Consider the following 15,773-nt stretch of genomic DNA (forward strand, 5'->3'; position numbering starts at 1 on the left):
ACCATGGGGTCATTATGGTAGCATTTACTTGATCTCCTATAACCATTAGTTAAATGAACCTCTTAGTGACAATGCTTATTACCTAGCTCATTAAATCTCTAAATCAAGACTAAATCCTCTGAAGTTACCCTATCAAGATACCTCCTGATCTTCCAGGAGGTTCTCAAAGACTCCCCAGTGTATCCCTCCATTTCCCATAGGAGAATCCACTAACTCTTTTGGGAATGCATTTTGAATTCAAGACATTTAAGCTTATCTTATCTCTGTGCTCTCCTATCATCTCTAAACCATATTATTTTCTAAAGGCCTTCTTTTATGTCATGACCCCGAAAAATGTTTAACATCAAATCGTATTTTGACATGGATCCTACTCAAGTGTTCTTTTGGGGACTTCCTAAGCAGGTGTGCATTGGGCCTATTTGAAGCCAAGGAAGAAAATGGCACTTTGGTAAGTCAAGGCCTTATAGCCAGCAGGTAAATTCACTACGCCTCACTGTGATGCTAATTTGGTATGTCAACTCCCAGGATGTTTCTGAATGAGATTCATATTTAAACTGATGAACTCTGAATAAACAGATTGCCCTCCACAACGTGGGCAGGCCTCATTCAATCAGTTACAGGCCAAATAAAAGAGAAAGACATCCTCCCTGAGGAAGAGGATATTCTCCAGCTAACCGACTTCAGACTATCTGCTACACGGACTCTCTGGGGTCTGCAGCCTGCTGACCCACACCGCAGATGGGGACTCGGTGGCCTCAACAATCACACGATCCCAACTATTATACTAAATCTCTTCTTGTATATGCACGTATCCTATTAGTTCTGTTTTTCTGGGCACCACTGACTAGTACCCCATGTATTGTCTTGTCCTACCAGGACACCCACGCAAGATGCATTATATTAAGGGAATAAACTTCTCAAAGGCAAAGGACCTTGTTCAGGACATGGAGCAAGTGGTGGTGAGCCTGTGCTAAATAATTCGGCTATCTGTCCAATTTTGAATGGGTAATTTGAAACCAGAATTTCTAATCTTCAAAGAGGACTTCAACTATTTCCATTTTGACCTCGATCTGTACTTTCTAATGGATTAAGTTCTTCTTTTCAGTTTACTTCTTAACTCAGGCAAAGACCCTGCCAGCAAAGCACACCATGATGGGAGCTAAATCTACCCCCCTCAGGCAATAAGGACTCCCCTGAGTCACCCAAGTGTCCAAGAGAATGATCAACCTGACATTCACTGCCTGCCTGTATGTGCTAGAGGCGGTCAGTTAGGTTCTAACAGGAGGCCCAGAGGCCAAGCAAAAGAAAGTCATGACCAGCTATTGAGAAAGTCAGAGGCGTGTCCTGGCAACACTCCAGAACGGAATCACAAGAACCTAGGTCAAACCAGACAGGACCAAGATGGCTGACAAAGTAGGCTGGAAACCCCTGCCCAAATAAGGAAGAAAAGGCTCAAAACCAGCTTCCAAGAAATCCATACCCAAGTAGTGAATATTCCACAACTGTCAATAAAGGACAGAGACTCTACCCCAGGGTCATGAGCTCACTCACTGGCCTTCTCACATCGGGAGAGTGTACTCTCACTTGAACAAACATTCTAGCTTCTGTCTCTGGTGTGCTGTGTTGTGTCTGTCCTGTAATTCTTTCTCATAACAAGACTTAAAGATTTGGGTGATCTTTGGGACAGACTGGGTTGAAGACTCAGGGCCCAAGTCTCCCCAGCTCACGTGGCAATATGTGTGCGTACCAACCTTTGCTCCACATTCTCCTTCTACAAACCTGGAAGTATTTTCAGCACTTTGAAGACAGTCTTTGAGATATTATTAGTCCACAGTCTTTCCAGTGTTGGCCTCACTGAAATAAATTCTTTTCTTGTTTACCTACCATTCGTTTCTCTGCCTCTGGATCCTGTCAGCAGCAAGTAGCTGAAACTGGTCTGTTTGGACCCCAAGAACTAGGTGCTCTGGCACCCTTTTGCCCCAGCTACAATCTCCCGCTCTTATTAATTAAGATAATATTTAGAAGATGTACAGGAAGCTTCCATCTAATGTATTCAAGAGGTCTACTAGTCATTGAACTTATTCGTGTATCTTAATGATGTGTTTTCAATTTCTCAGATGAAATCAGTTATGGGTCATTGTAATAATCAACCAAATAAACAAATTAATTGACTTTTATGACATATCTATTCTCAAGGTGCTTACAATTACCTAAAAGTTTAAATAATATCAGAGAATTTCAAGACTTGAATAAATTTAATGACTTGCCCTCAAAAGGTACAATGAGAGGCAGAGACCCAGGAAGTCATTTTTTTTAAATTATAAATGTAACATGAAGCCTTATTTTTTTAAGATTTTATTTATTTATTTGACAGAGAGACAGCAAGAGAGGGAACACAAGCAGGGAGAGTGGGAGAGGGAGAAGCAGTCTTCCCGCCCAGCAGGGAGCCTGGCGAGGGCTCCATCCCAGCACCCTGGGATCATGACCTGACCGAAGGCAGATGCTTAAGGACTGAGCCACCCAGGAGCCCAACATGAAGCCTTTGACAACCCAAACGGCATTCTATTATATACAGAGGAAGAGCAGAAACAGAGGTAGATGTGAGAGGACATATTAAAAACAGGTAAACAAAAACAACAACAAAAAAGAAATAAAAAAGAAAATATTTAGAAAAAAACCAAACTGATTTCTGACTGAGCTTGGAAAAACTCTCATCAGAAAAAATTTCCATTTGTAATCAGAAATCAGACACACATACATATGTATATTTCTTCTTTTGTTAAGATGACTGAATTGTCATTTGCTGAACAAATTTTCTCATGAACACAGGAGGCTACTGGGTATAGGTAGTGGGCTGAAATGGACCTTAGAATTCTCAGTGGAATATGGCATTTAAAGCCAATACCACTTCTTACCCTCAGTGATTGAAAAGGTCAGGGCTAATCATCAATTTCCTCACCAGGACAGCCTAAATGTTTTGAAAGAACATGCCTATCTTTAGAGCTTATAGCATGATCTTCTAGCTCACGCTGTCCTGGACTTCAACAGGTGCTAATTATGAGCACTGACCCCTCACATAGTAGAAAATCCTCATATAACTTTTGACTCCCCATAAACTGTACTAACAGCCTTATTGATAACATAAACAGTTGATTAACACATATTTTCTACATTAAATGTATTATTTGTTGTACTCTTACATTAAAATAAGCTAAAGAAAAGAAAACGTTATGAGGAAAGTCAAAGAGAAAACTACATTTACAATAAGGTACTGTTTCTATAAAAAAAAAAAAAAAATCACATATAAGTGGGCCCACACAGTTCAAATCCTTATTCTGGGTCAACTGTACTTTATGTGGGAAATCACTCTGTTCTCCTAAAAGCTATAGGATGAGATCCCAACAATAAAGGGGTACTTATTCACCAAGGGTCACAGTGCAGAATACTTCCCCCATTTAGCATTTATCTTTTCACTCTATCACAGTATGGTTATTGCTATACAAAAACTTTCTATAGACAAATCTAAATCTATTTATCTAATGAACATCTTGGTTTTGCCATGCTTGGCCAGGCATTCACTATCCAAAGTTAACAGAGATTTTTCACATTTTAAAAAATTTATTTATTTATTTATTTATTTATTTATTTATATTTTTGTTTATTTCTTGCATACTTTTTTCTTAATATATTTTCATAATTTTTAAGGTTTAATTCCAGAACCAATTGAGATTTATTTTGGTGTATGGTGAGAAAAAGAAATCTAACTTTTTAAACTGAATGGCTAATTATTTTAAACATGAAATAAACCATGCTTTACGACTACTTGGGAATGCTGCCTTTAACATGCATGCATATATATACATCAGGTCTATCATTGTTAATGTGTTCAAGTTTTCTCTTCATCTATTCCCATAAAAATATCATGCTACCTTAAGTATTTTGGCTTTACAGTATATTTTGCTATCATTATGACCTATAAAATACTATGAATCACACTTGTGCCCAGTTTAAATTCTCTAAAAATCGATCTAATTTCCCCTTCCTTTCCAACCTATCCACCATACACATACGCAAATACCATTTTGATTTTGATTAGTTATCACTGCCCAACGTTTTTTATGAACAAAAATTAAGACCATAAATTTTCTACAACCCATACTTATGAATGTATAATAATATTCTCAAGACTGTTTACCCGATTTTCCTGAGGTCTGATTTGTCACCCATGTTTATAATTATGGAATATTTTAAAATAACATTTTATTTATTAGGTTCAAAGCTGTCCATAAATGTGGAAAGAGAAACCAAACCTATTAAGTATGTTATTCAAATCTTCATATTCTAATTTTTTTCCACCTAATACGACAATTTTTAGAAAAATACATACTAGCATCACTCACTGTAGATATGGTTGTTAAATTTTCCCACTACTTATAAGAGTCTGGGATATGTTTTTATGCCTTGTTGTTTGATGTATAAAGGATTGAGACTATTAGAATTTCTACTGGATATTATATGTCAATATCAAACACCCTCTCTTTTCACCCCATGCTGAGCCTCCACACTAAAACCGTACTTTTCAGAGACTGATAGGCTAACAAGGCAATTCTTATTTTTCTTACATTAGCACTGCCTGTTAGAACTCAACTTACTCCTTTATTTCTAGTCTGTATTAGAATTTGTCTCTTTAACAGGACACAACTAAGTTTGCATTTTAATCCAAGCTGTGAGCAGTTACTTTTATTAAGAGAAATTACTCCATTAGAATGTGCTATAATAACTCATAATAAAATACTTATTATAACTATAAGTTATTATGACAACTAATATATTGTGCCTAATTACTGACATATCACTTTATTTTTCCTGCATATGATACACTGTTACTGTGCTTTCAGGCCTCCCTATTTTCCTATGCCTGAATCAAGTTTTCTTTTTTACTTTTTTTTTCCTTTGTAGCCACTTAAAATATAACATTTCACAACTCATAAAGCCTTTTATATTTATGTCAAACTACTACACTTACCAACTTTCGGTCCCTCTTACTGTGAAGGTGACAGGAAACTACTCTAATGTCTCCCTCTCTTCCATCCCTGTCTATCCAAAAGTAATCACGAAACATTCTCCATCTGTGGTAATAGCAATAAGTCAGCTTAAGATGAGACCACTTTGGAATTTAATGAACCTACATAGTATCTATTATGAGCCAGGAAAAGGGAGGACAAGTAACTTCATATTTAATTAGTCAGAAGTTAGTTCCATTTATCTTTCCAACATCTCTGTACCCTGCAAAAGACAAAGCTCTTACCGTTTCTTTTGGAATCTGCATCTGGCTTGGCTCTGCATTCTAGAAGAATTGAAGAAAAATATAAATACAGACTGACCAAAGCCATCTTCAACACACAGGGACACAAAGCTTGACTTTAAAGGAAATTTTGTTGGTTCTTAAAACCCACGAAATATACAGAGGGTGATTATATTATGGATGATGTACGACTTTGTCTTCTAAACTTTCACTGATGTGGTTATATTATCTTCTGTGTGTGTGGGTGTGTGTTTTAAGGAAAGTTTCTGATGTAAATTTTTACTTGCTCACTCACAGTATATCATGACTTTATTATTTGGAGGAAAACAAATATCACCAGACTAGGCTCCCTATTCATGATACTGTTTCTAATTTTGGTTTTTTGTTTTTTTTTTTCTAAATTCCCCAACTACATCTAAGTTATAAGGTATATTATAATTTGATAGCTACACTAGATAATAAGTCTGAACCACAGTCTGAACCAGAAGCATTATACTTTAAAATATTACACAGAAATGTGAATTTTTATCACATATTATAGAGTTGCTTTAATTACATAGATATTTAAAAGGTTGATTTATAAAAGAGGCACATACTGGTAACAGTATTTTGTTTTAGACAGAGAATTTAAACACAGAGACCCCAAACAGAGGAAAAGAGTTTTTGTTAATTGGATTCAAAGATCATTTAAAATGCACCCCCTCCCCTTTAAGTTTTCAGAATTTTAGTCTTTGAAATCTTAAAAAGCAGCTGCAACATGAATAATAGACTGACGGCCTACTGGCTCACTCCTTAATGAAAAGCTCACAAGCAATAAATTAAATAACCAAGGAGAAAAAACTAGGCAGCAGAAGGGGAAAACAGAAGCCTGGAAGATCAAAATTGGACAAGAAGAACCTGAATAACCTTAAGCTGGCTAGATGCTGGCACGGAGTCTGGGAAGGGCTGCTGACGAGCAGTGTCGAAGCTCTGGCAATCTGATGATGCTAAGTATTACCCAGGCTAAGATATACTGAGGAAGAATTAAAGCTTCATCAAATCACATCTAAAGCTTAGTATTTTTTTTTTAAGGGCTCATTTACAATTTAATAGAGACATCTCCAGATTTAGGATCAGGTGGCATTTGAAGCACGAAATTGGATAACAGTGGGGGGAAAAGGGAAAAATGAATTTAAATTGGGAAATAATGCATTCAACGTTTTAAAATAGAAATAAAGACATTTTTATAATTTTCAAAATCTACTTAAAACACAAGCATTCGGCAATGCTTTCCTACCACAATCGGAAATTCCATGAAATGACAATAAATTTGTGCAACTGGGGTATTCCTACACTCAAACATATCTGGCTCACAACAAAAGGAAAATTTTATTAACCACGACACATCCACCTTGAAATATTAGCCTAAGAGATTTAGGGCACTAGGACAAGTCTGGAAACTGTGCCCCTAAAACCTTGCCACTCCAGTATATACGAATTAATTGTTGCTTAAAGCTAAAAGCGGACTGAAAGAGATGTCAAACACTCTAAAATGGCCCAACTAAAATCTGTTTTGAAATATTTAAAATACCACTTGTACTGGAAATAAAACAATTTTCTTACCACATCAAAAGATAAAAGCGATTCCTCCAATTATGTTGTTTTTACATAATAAATGAAACCTGGCACTTCTTGCAGAAAAACATTCAAACTATGTCAACTTAGTATACATATTTCATTCACACCAATACTATGTAAATACCTCTTATATTTAGACATATTGATGCACATTTAAAAAATAAAATGAACTACAAACAAATGCCTTTTAATTTCATCTATGTCATTTCAAATAATGTCAATATTAGTAATTAACAGCCATGGGGCTTATTACCACTCAGGTCTCCTTACTTTCAATCGTAATACTCCAATTAAGGTATTCCTTTTCATACAAGAGTAAGCAAGAAGCTTTACTTGGCTTAGCTAGATTACTATGAAAATCTGAAATATGAACATTTGTCATATGCAGTGGAGAAGATGGCAAGTTTTCAACAACAGCCTTTGAAGTGACAGTTATGAAATAATCAACGTCTCTGTATTCAATCAGTCCATCTGAAAGCGTTCACTAATAAACATTTGCGGTCCTAGAAAATATCCTTGCAATTTTGATTTTTAAATACCCCTACCCTCAGTATTATGGATATCTATCTTCAAAACTGAGCGAATATAAGAAAAGAATGCTTATGCTAAGTTAAGGCTGAAAGAAATATAAAATATAGAAACTATCTAGAAAATGTATTGATGAACACTGGCCATCAGGTGGCTAGCCCAGATCCCTGGCTCGCGTGCATCAGAAATCTTGCATCTGCTCTAAATTTACACACCAGTTCCCTTGGGTGGAAGGCATCTTCTTGGCGAAAGACCAGGAGGCTCACAGTCCCTTCCATCTTGGTGCTTCGCAACAGGGAAACGACTTCCTCTTGGGATTTGCCTGCTAAATCTACTCCATTTACCTAAAAACAAATAAAAAGTTTTCAGCTGCAATGCTGTGCAAACATATGACAGAAGAAAGGACACACATCCTAGAATGTACCATGTCTCCTACAGAGCACAGCGCATTTCATGGGAAATTCTGCCATGATCTGGCAACCATCAGGCTGTTGTAGCTAATAAGGAAACATAGCCTAGGTATCTAGAAATGAGACAGGAAGTAGGAAATCTTTTAGCGCTTATTAGTAAGCCAAAAGCTACAGCTACCAGAGTATTAGCAAATAACCAGTAATAAACAAATATATCTAAATTATTATGTTAACACAAAACTTAATGGCTTTGGACTGAGATATCTTGATGGCCTTATGTATCATAGATTATCTTATACCCAAACCAAAAGGTGTTGCTATTAGAGAAGAAACACACTAAAAGTATTTTGGTAAAACTTTCAATGGAATTTTACTGAAACTTATAAAGACAATTTTTATCCCTAAAGACACACATTAAAGAAGAGTGCAAAATAATAATATTTGTGGAGGAGTAGCAGTATTTTGAGGTAGTAATACCTCAATATTTTTCAATATTTTTAAAAGAATCCTACAAAAAAAAAAGAGAGAGAGAGATTTGAAATAACCAATTTCTGGGGAATCTCATTATTTTTACCTTTAGGAGGAATAATAACATTATCAGAAAGCACTATATATTTTAAAAAAATAAGAGTGCAAATTTCTTTTAAAACCTATTTGATAGTATTCACTTTAGAGAAAAATAACATTTTGTCCACAGCAATAAAGTATATTATTTAAATTATGATATCAAAATCACCCTATAGTTAAAATACATTTTGGGACCTTTCCCTCTCCACTAAAAACCATCTTCTGCTGCTCAGTGTACTACTATTTAAGTGATTGCACAAAACTGATAAGTAGTAACAGGTTCAAAGAAAGGAAAAATTTCTAGATAAAAAAAAAAAAAAGAGTGACTTGATACTTTAAGTACACTTCCAAATATATAGATGCTCAGAAAAACTGCCCATAAAACTGTTGACGTTGTGTCGATGCAACTACAGATACTAGAAAGTTAGGTTTAAGATGTGTGAAAATGTAGTTTCAAATAAAGAAGATAGCTACAGAAAATAGAGCCTAACTCTATTAGTATTAACTCTGAAGAAACAGAGGTTTTAGGCTCTTCTCACTGCTCAAAAAGAAAAACAAAAGCCTTTGTAATGTGTTGAAAGTAAAGTAATTATGGGAGGAAAGAGAAAGTGGGGCTGGTGCCAGAAAGAGGAGGACAGACATTTTTGGACTCAGAGGCAAAGACAACTATATTCAAGTCCCAGCTGAGCCTCCTACTACATAAAACAAGCTATAACGGCAAACTTGGCCCAATACTACTCAATTTATGCCCCAAGGACAAGTGGCCCTTTCTGGAAACAACACTCTAAACATAATTTATACTCGAATCTTTCCTTTTAGTTAGCCTCTACCAGTGACCCTTTAAAAAATGGTATCCCAAGAACAAGACACAAAGGAAAAGAGCAAGATTTAAGAAATCTAGGCCCAATATGTAGCCATAGAAAAATCTGGAAGGCAATCCTCTGCTCTATTAATTCTCAAGAAATCTTTAGGAGAGCTCGATCTAGGGAATTCGAAACCACATATGAAGCTACGAGTAAAGAAGAAAGGGTAATGCCACAAAAATGTAGTTTAACATTAGTGTTTGAATACTAGTTAATAATTAGGAAAGGCGGTATCTGCTGCTAAAAATACAGACACTTTTTTTCCGAAGAAAACACTAAGAAAAGCAACTAATCTATTTTTCTCAATCTTTCTTCCTTTTACTTCTACATACATAAGCAATCACACACACAGAAATGTCTAGGTATGTTTATGTATGTCTGAGATGGCCTCAAAGACCAATGAACCGAAACTCATGAGGTACAGAAAGGAAATTTTTTTTCTTACATCTGATTTTTATGTCTCAATTCATTCTCGATGCTGCCATTTCAAAATTTCCTCTCATCAAGACACACTGTTTTCATTTACTTCGTTTGTCTCTGTTCTGATTACAAAGTAGATATCATTTCTATATTGCCAGACATAAATTTGAAGCCATCTAGAAATAGAACCTAACAGACACTGTACTTACATAATGAGAAATGTTATGTTACCTCATAAACCGAACGTCTGAGTAACTAAAAATTTATGAGTACACTCAATGAAAAGATATTTCTCATCAAATAACATGGAAACAAGTGGAAATAAAGCAGAAATACACTGCTTTATGATGCACACTTCTAACATATATAATTTAACTTCATATTTATGAAGAGGTGAAAAAGAACTGACCCCTAAAAATGGAAGTTCTTAAGAATTATGGAACTTTCGACTTAGAGAAGGCACTCACCTCTATAAGTCTATCTCCTGCCTTGAGTCGGCCATCCTGGATGGCAGCCCCTCTTGGGAGGATGTTCTTCACATAAATTGGAGCTGAGGCACCTATCGTTACATCTCGGGAGGTGATGCTGAATCCCAAGCCTTCTGTACCTACACAGAGAACGACAACAGAAAACGTAAATAAAATGAGATACCTTGAATTTCACAGGTGTATGTTACAGAAAGGTTTTGTTATTCTCTTTCTTGGCTGGACATTTTGTAATTTTCACAATGGCCTACACTGCTTTCAATACTTTCGAAGTCTGAATAGCTCTCCCAAGACAGACTAAATCAGGGAAGGTTTAAATGGCTATATACCAAAATTCTTTAAGAAGAAATGGGAATCTAGTCCAAGAGAGATGAAAGGTAGTATACCAATATGACTGCCAAAAGTTTTTAGATTGGTCAAAATGTTTGATGTGAAATAAACTTAGTATCTCCATGTGGGAAAAAATTCTGTTAAAACCCATAGTACCTCAAATATCAATTAATATTGTGTAATCATGGTATCCAGATTTAAAGGGTAGGAGAAGGAGCAAGGAAAGAGAAAATGGTCAGGAAGACAGAAAAGAAATAGCGAAAAAAGAGATTTTTCTAGATAACAGAACCTCCCAATACTATAATTAGAACAATTTACTGATAGGATGAGCCATATTATATTTGTCTAGTTCTCTTCTATTTACCTAAATCTTAACATGTATATTTCTCAACCAAAAATTCAAATTGTAAAAATAAAAAATAAATAAAAAATTAAAAAACAAAGGCAAATTATCCAGGGAAGATACCACCTCATATTGTAGCTACCAAGTGTAAGGACCATGATACTATGTTTAAAGATACTAAAATCAATAAGGCATTTACAGATCACTGTGCTGGTCTGCATAATTTCAATTTTAGGTTCTTCAGCAGCTTTCTTGACAGGCACTCGTAAGTGTGATGCAGTATAGAAAACAGTTACATGTTATTAGAACTGACACACAACAAGCCAAAATGAGCCAAGAAAAAAATGTCAAGACTATAACAAATTTCTAATGAATCACAGAATTTTTATAACACTTCTAATAATGATTAATTTCTATCAGAGCTTTTTAAAAAATTACTCTTTAGGATCTTAGGTTCCATTTCAGTCAAAATGACAGTAGGACAAATATTTGTTCATGTGGGAAGAACAGAGGGTTACATAAAGGTGAAAAATCTATGAAAGGATACATTAATTTGATGCAGCACTCAGTACAAAACTAGAAGCAAGAGTATAAATCTGTAAGTAAATAAATATGGACAAGTAACTATGAATGAAAATGTGGGTTAAAGAAGAAGTATAAAGTTGATATGAAGAAAACACCCCAGAATTACACCTGTAGCAAAACCTACAGTATATATTCTCAAGTTCAAACAAAACATTCATTTACTTTGAGTATGAAATCAGTTTAATATGCCTGGACTGTTAATTTCTTGAGTCTTCTGTGCTGAAGACTTGAATGGCATCTTGTCTATATGAAATTTTCCTAATTATTCTGCTGGGAGTTTTCCATATGTCTCTGTGCTTTCATGAAACTCTAATGACTTGCAATAACATTTATTAAGAAAGAATTCTAAATTATTCTCCTTTTACAATATTAATTTTTATGAACTACAAAGACTGATTGTTATATGAACCTCAATACTATTAAAATATCAGCAATAACCCCTAAATCTGTAAGCTAAAAGTTCAGGCAATGACCTTTAAAAGAAAGATAAATAGATATCAATTTTCATTTAGCAAAGCCAACAAAACATTTTGCACTGACTGAAACAGATTACTGACCTTCTCTTCTGACTTTATTAAAAAGCTAATTTCTATAAAAAAGCAAGGTATCTGAGAATGGAAAATGGCAATAAATATTAAGAAATCATAATTATGAAAGCAAGTACATAAGGGCTATTCTATTTTGTCATGTTTCCTAAATTATGCTTCCTAAACTATGCACAAGAATCATTATCATGAAGTCTTCTCCATTTAGCACATAGAACTGATCTCAGTTTATGAAAGAACTGTCATTCAAAGCATGTCAGCTCACTCTGAACTTTGCTTAAAGTTCAACATGGACACACCCTATGTTTTTCATGTACTTCATTAAATATGTTACATGTAACAACTGTAACTGGTAAAAATCTTATCTGTTAGCTACAATGAAAGCTGGTTCAATTCTCATACAATCATTATTATTAAAATAACTGTCTTCAGTACTAATCAAAGAGAATCAGCATTCTTCACTCTTATGTATCATAAATTTATTTTTCATATAAAGTATTTATAAGTATTGACAATGCACGGTTGGTTTCTGCCTTTCGTCACACATTCTCCTAGTAAATTAAAATCAAGATAGAGCTATGAGGATACTCAAAAGTCAGAAAAAATGTTTAAAAGAAAACCAGTTTCCACTTTTCTGATCTTGATGATTGAGCACAGTCTTTCTCAATTAGCTATGTCAGTGTAACCTATCTTTTAAAATGCTACTAAAATAAACTGTTAATTTCTGCATTTGAAAGAATGCCTCTTTTAATGGCAAGTCAAATTTCACTTCATTTAAAAGTTCATATTGTATCCTAAGTTGTTAAAATATAATTGTGTAAAAAACTGTAATTAACTAAATAAATATGCCTGTTAGTGTAAAAGGGCAAAGATATTTATGAACTAATATCTTTATGACAATGGCCAAGTAAAATATTTTTCCTCCATTGAGAGATCCCAAGCAGAATTTTATTTTTTCATACAATTCCATTTGTGGTTCTTACTGTGTTTTTGCTTAAAAACAAGGGCCTGTCATTTGATTAGGGAAAGAAGAAGATAAGATCTGATACTTATCTCATTTAGAAATTAACAAAGCTAAAAGGGGTTAATGCTGACATAACTCTGCATTTGTAAGAGGTTTCAAAAATGGAGTAAAGCTGTCAATTCCTGATCATGTCAACCAAGTATTTGGAGCTTAAAAGTCAGTAACCAGAAATAAGGAGTTTGTGGTTCATGTAAAGTTCAATGAAAGAATATGATTAGAAAGGAAATAGGAATCTCAGAGTTTACAACCTTGTAAACCCTACTCCAAACGGAAAGAACGGTCTAAATGTCAGGATATGGAAAATGTTCTTGTAACAATCTGCTGTCAACGCCATGTGACTTGAGGAAATCACTCAACCTCTCTTGGATGCATTTTCACCTAACTGTAGGAGTTGGCTGAGCTCATAAAAAGAGAAATATTCTTTATGACACCATTTTGAAAGAGACGATTTTAAAATATGTATCAGAATCCCAGCTAAAATGGATGATTAACAGCAAAAGTGTAACCCAGTGCCTGGAGGGGACAGTGTTTGGAAATCAGAAAATCAAGCCAAGCAGTCTGCTTTGAGCTGTCAAGAACAAGATGGAAAAGCATGCTTCTGGTACACAGTCTATGGAAAGGATACTTAAATAAATTAATTGATATTAGGTGTACATAGTAAAGATTTAGCAAGGTCCATCAGAATTTCCCTTGTCATCTTAAGGAAGGAAAGCAGTGTAATATTCTGGGAAAGTAGCAGACAAGGAGCCACCTGCTGGGTGAAATTACTTTCTACCATGAACCACTGACAGCTTCAAATCAATCCATCACTTGCCCTTACCAAAATGATAGGGTTAAAATGGAGGAGCACTAATGTCCTCTTTGAGAGCTATGTCTGGACATCAAGCGGTGTGATCAAAACAGTCAAGTCCTTGCTCTTGTTTTGGGTTTAACAGTATATCCTGAAACCAATTTCCTCCTTTACCAAAAATTTTTACCACAGTAGAAACTGCTACCTTCTTCACAGAAACTTATTTTTAAAGCCTTATTTACTCTGAATTTCATACTTTAATTCTTATATAGCAAAATGAATCTGAAAAGCATAAAAACTGCAATTTTAAATACTTTAAGTCATTATATCAGTTCTTTCCTGTAATAACAGGATAGCTGATTTGATTTTTAAAATAAATTCCATAGGGACTCCTGGGTGGCTTAACCGGTTAAGTGACTGCCTTCAGCTCAGGTCACAATCCCAGTGTCCTGGGATTGAGTTCCCACATTGGACTCCCTGCTCAGCAGGGAGTCTGCTTCTCCCCCTTTCTCTTCCCTTCTATGCTCTTTCTCTCTCAAATAACTAAAATCTTTAAAATAATAAAATAAAATAAAAAATTCCATAAAACAAAACAAGGTGGGTCATACCTTTCTTCAGCTGGATATTAAGCCTCTTGCCTATTTTTTTGGTGTTATAACCACTGCTTACATTTGTACTAAATACATTTTGCGGTGCTGGGGCCGGAGCTGATGGTGGTTTTCCGGACGGGTGCGTACTCTGAGGTAGAAGTCGGGGGTGAGAGTCTATGGGCTCGGGCGGGGGATTCGATCTGGGAGCTCTCTGCAGGGCAGACAGTGCTGCACTATGCATGCTCCTGTTGTCGATATATTGGCTGTCCGGACTGAAGCGGCTTGAATAGTAATTGTTCTTCTCACTTTGGGATAGTTGTTCGTACTGCTCTTTATTTGCTGCAGGAACCACATGGAACCAAATGATGGGTGTACACATGGCTTGGCGAAACATATGTTGTGCTCTGGGTTTGAGAAAGAATGAAAATTAGCAAACTGAGACTGGCAGCCTAGAAGATATTATGAGCTTAATGACGTATGCTAATTAAGCAACGAGAACTGACAGACTTTGTTGAAACTGAAGAACAAAATTCTAATATCCCATTTATCAATCAAGTTTGTGAGCTCTGACAGAAGCATCGCTGTTTCTCCAAATATAAATTTCTCGTTCTCTTAATAAAAATGACAAAATTATCTGTAACTACAGATAAGATATTGTGTTCTCAATCACAAATTATTAAGTAATAGTTTTAAGTACAACAGAGGTACTATAATTGCAACAGGAAGAGAAATTAAATACAGTCTTCTCTCCACATCATCATTCAATACTTTTAAGAAGTAACTACATTTTATTACACGGGACCACTTGAGTTTTTGAAGAAATAAATATATTTAGTAAACTAGAGAAATCAGCTATCCATCATCAGCAACACGAGCGCAAGTCTGCGTATGCAAAATTCTCAAGAACACCAGGGTGGCCTCAGGGTCTCATAATGTGAAGAGTTTTGGTCCCGGTGCACTTCCAGGAGCAGCCGGAGAAACTGCTGCCCTCGCGCGGGTTCCCTACTCAGATCCTACACGAAGTCCTTTTGATTTCTGCTCATTCTTGCCTTGTTTGATAGGCACCGGACAACTTTCTTCTTTCCAACTGCATAAGGACTTGAATCAGGACAAAGAAAGTCTGAGTAGACCACACTACAGTTCAAAGGAGCTTTCCCTGCTTATCCATATGGGGACTCATTACATGCAACAAAGTTGGAAATATGAGGTAAAGTATAATAAAACCTAGCATGCTGGCAAATTTTCCAAAAGGTGAGGAAGTAGCAAAACTGTGAAGTCTAAATTGTGCCCGTAATATTTTAAGAAGCGCTCTGTTGGTCGGAGGGCATTTTGAAATATAGTGTAATGGTAGTAATTACCTGGAGTTTGATT

At 35.5% G+C, this 15,773-nt stretch overlaps 1 protein-coding gene across 16 annotated transcripts in view; it reads right to left on the reverse strand.

Annotated features, from left to right (window-relative positions):
• Window positions 1–15,773, reverse strand: part of PARD3 (par-3 family cell polarity regulator) — a 649,759-nt gene that overhangs the window by 248,872 nt on the left and 385,114 nt on the right. For 9 of the 16 annotated variants that reach the window (XM_032837827.1, XM_032837836.1, XM_032837837.1 and 6 more), the window contains 4 exons: window positions 14,421–14,806; window positions 10,178–10,317; window positions 7,666–7,794; window positions 5,309–5,347 (listed from right to left, as the gene is read on the reverse strand). In XM_032837827.1, the coding sequence (XP_032693718.1) occupies window positions 5,309–5,347; window positions 7,666–7,794; window positions 10,178–10,317; window positions 14,421–14,806 (694 nt within the window). The remainder of the gene's footprint in view (window positions 1–5,308; window positions 5,348–7,665; window positions 7,795–10,177; window positions 10,318–14,420; window positions 14,807–15,773) is intronic. The other 7 variants (XM_032837840.1, XM_032837831.1, XM_032837830.1 and 4 more) reach the window with 1 other exon arrangement.

The sequence above is a fragment of the Lontra canadensis genome, unplaced genomic scaffold (genome assembly GCF_010015895.1).
Source record: "Lontra canadensis isolate GAN:19392208 unplaced genomic scaffold, GSC_riverotter_1.0 scaffold100, whole genome shotgun sequence".
In the NCBI taxonomy this organism is placed as follows: Eukaryota; Metazoa; Chordata; class Mammalia; order Carnivora; family Mustelidae; genus Lontra; species Lontra canadensis.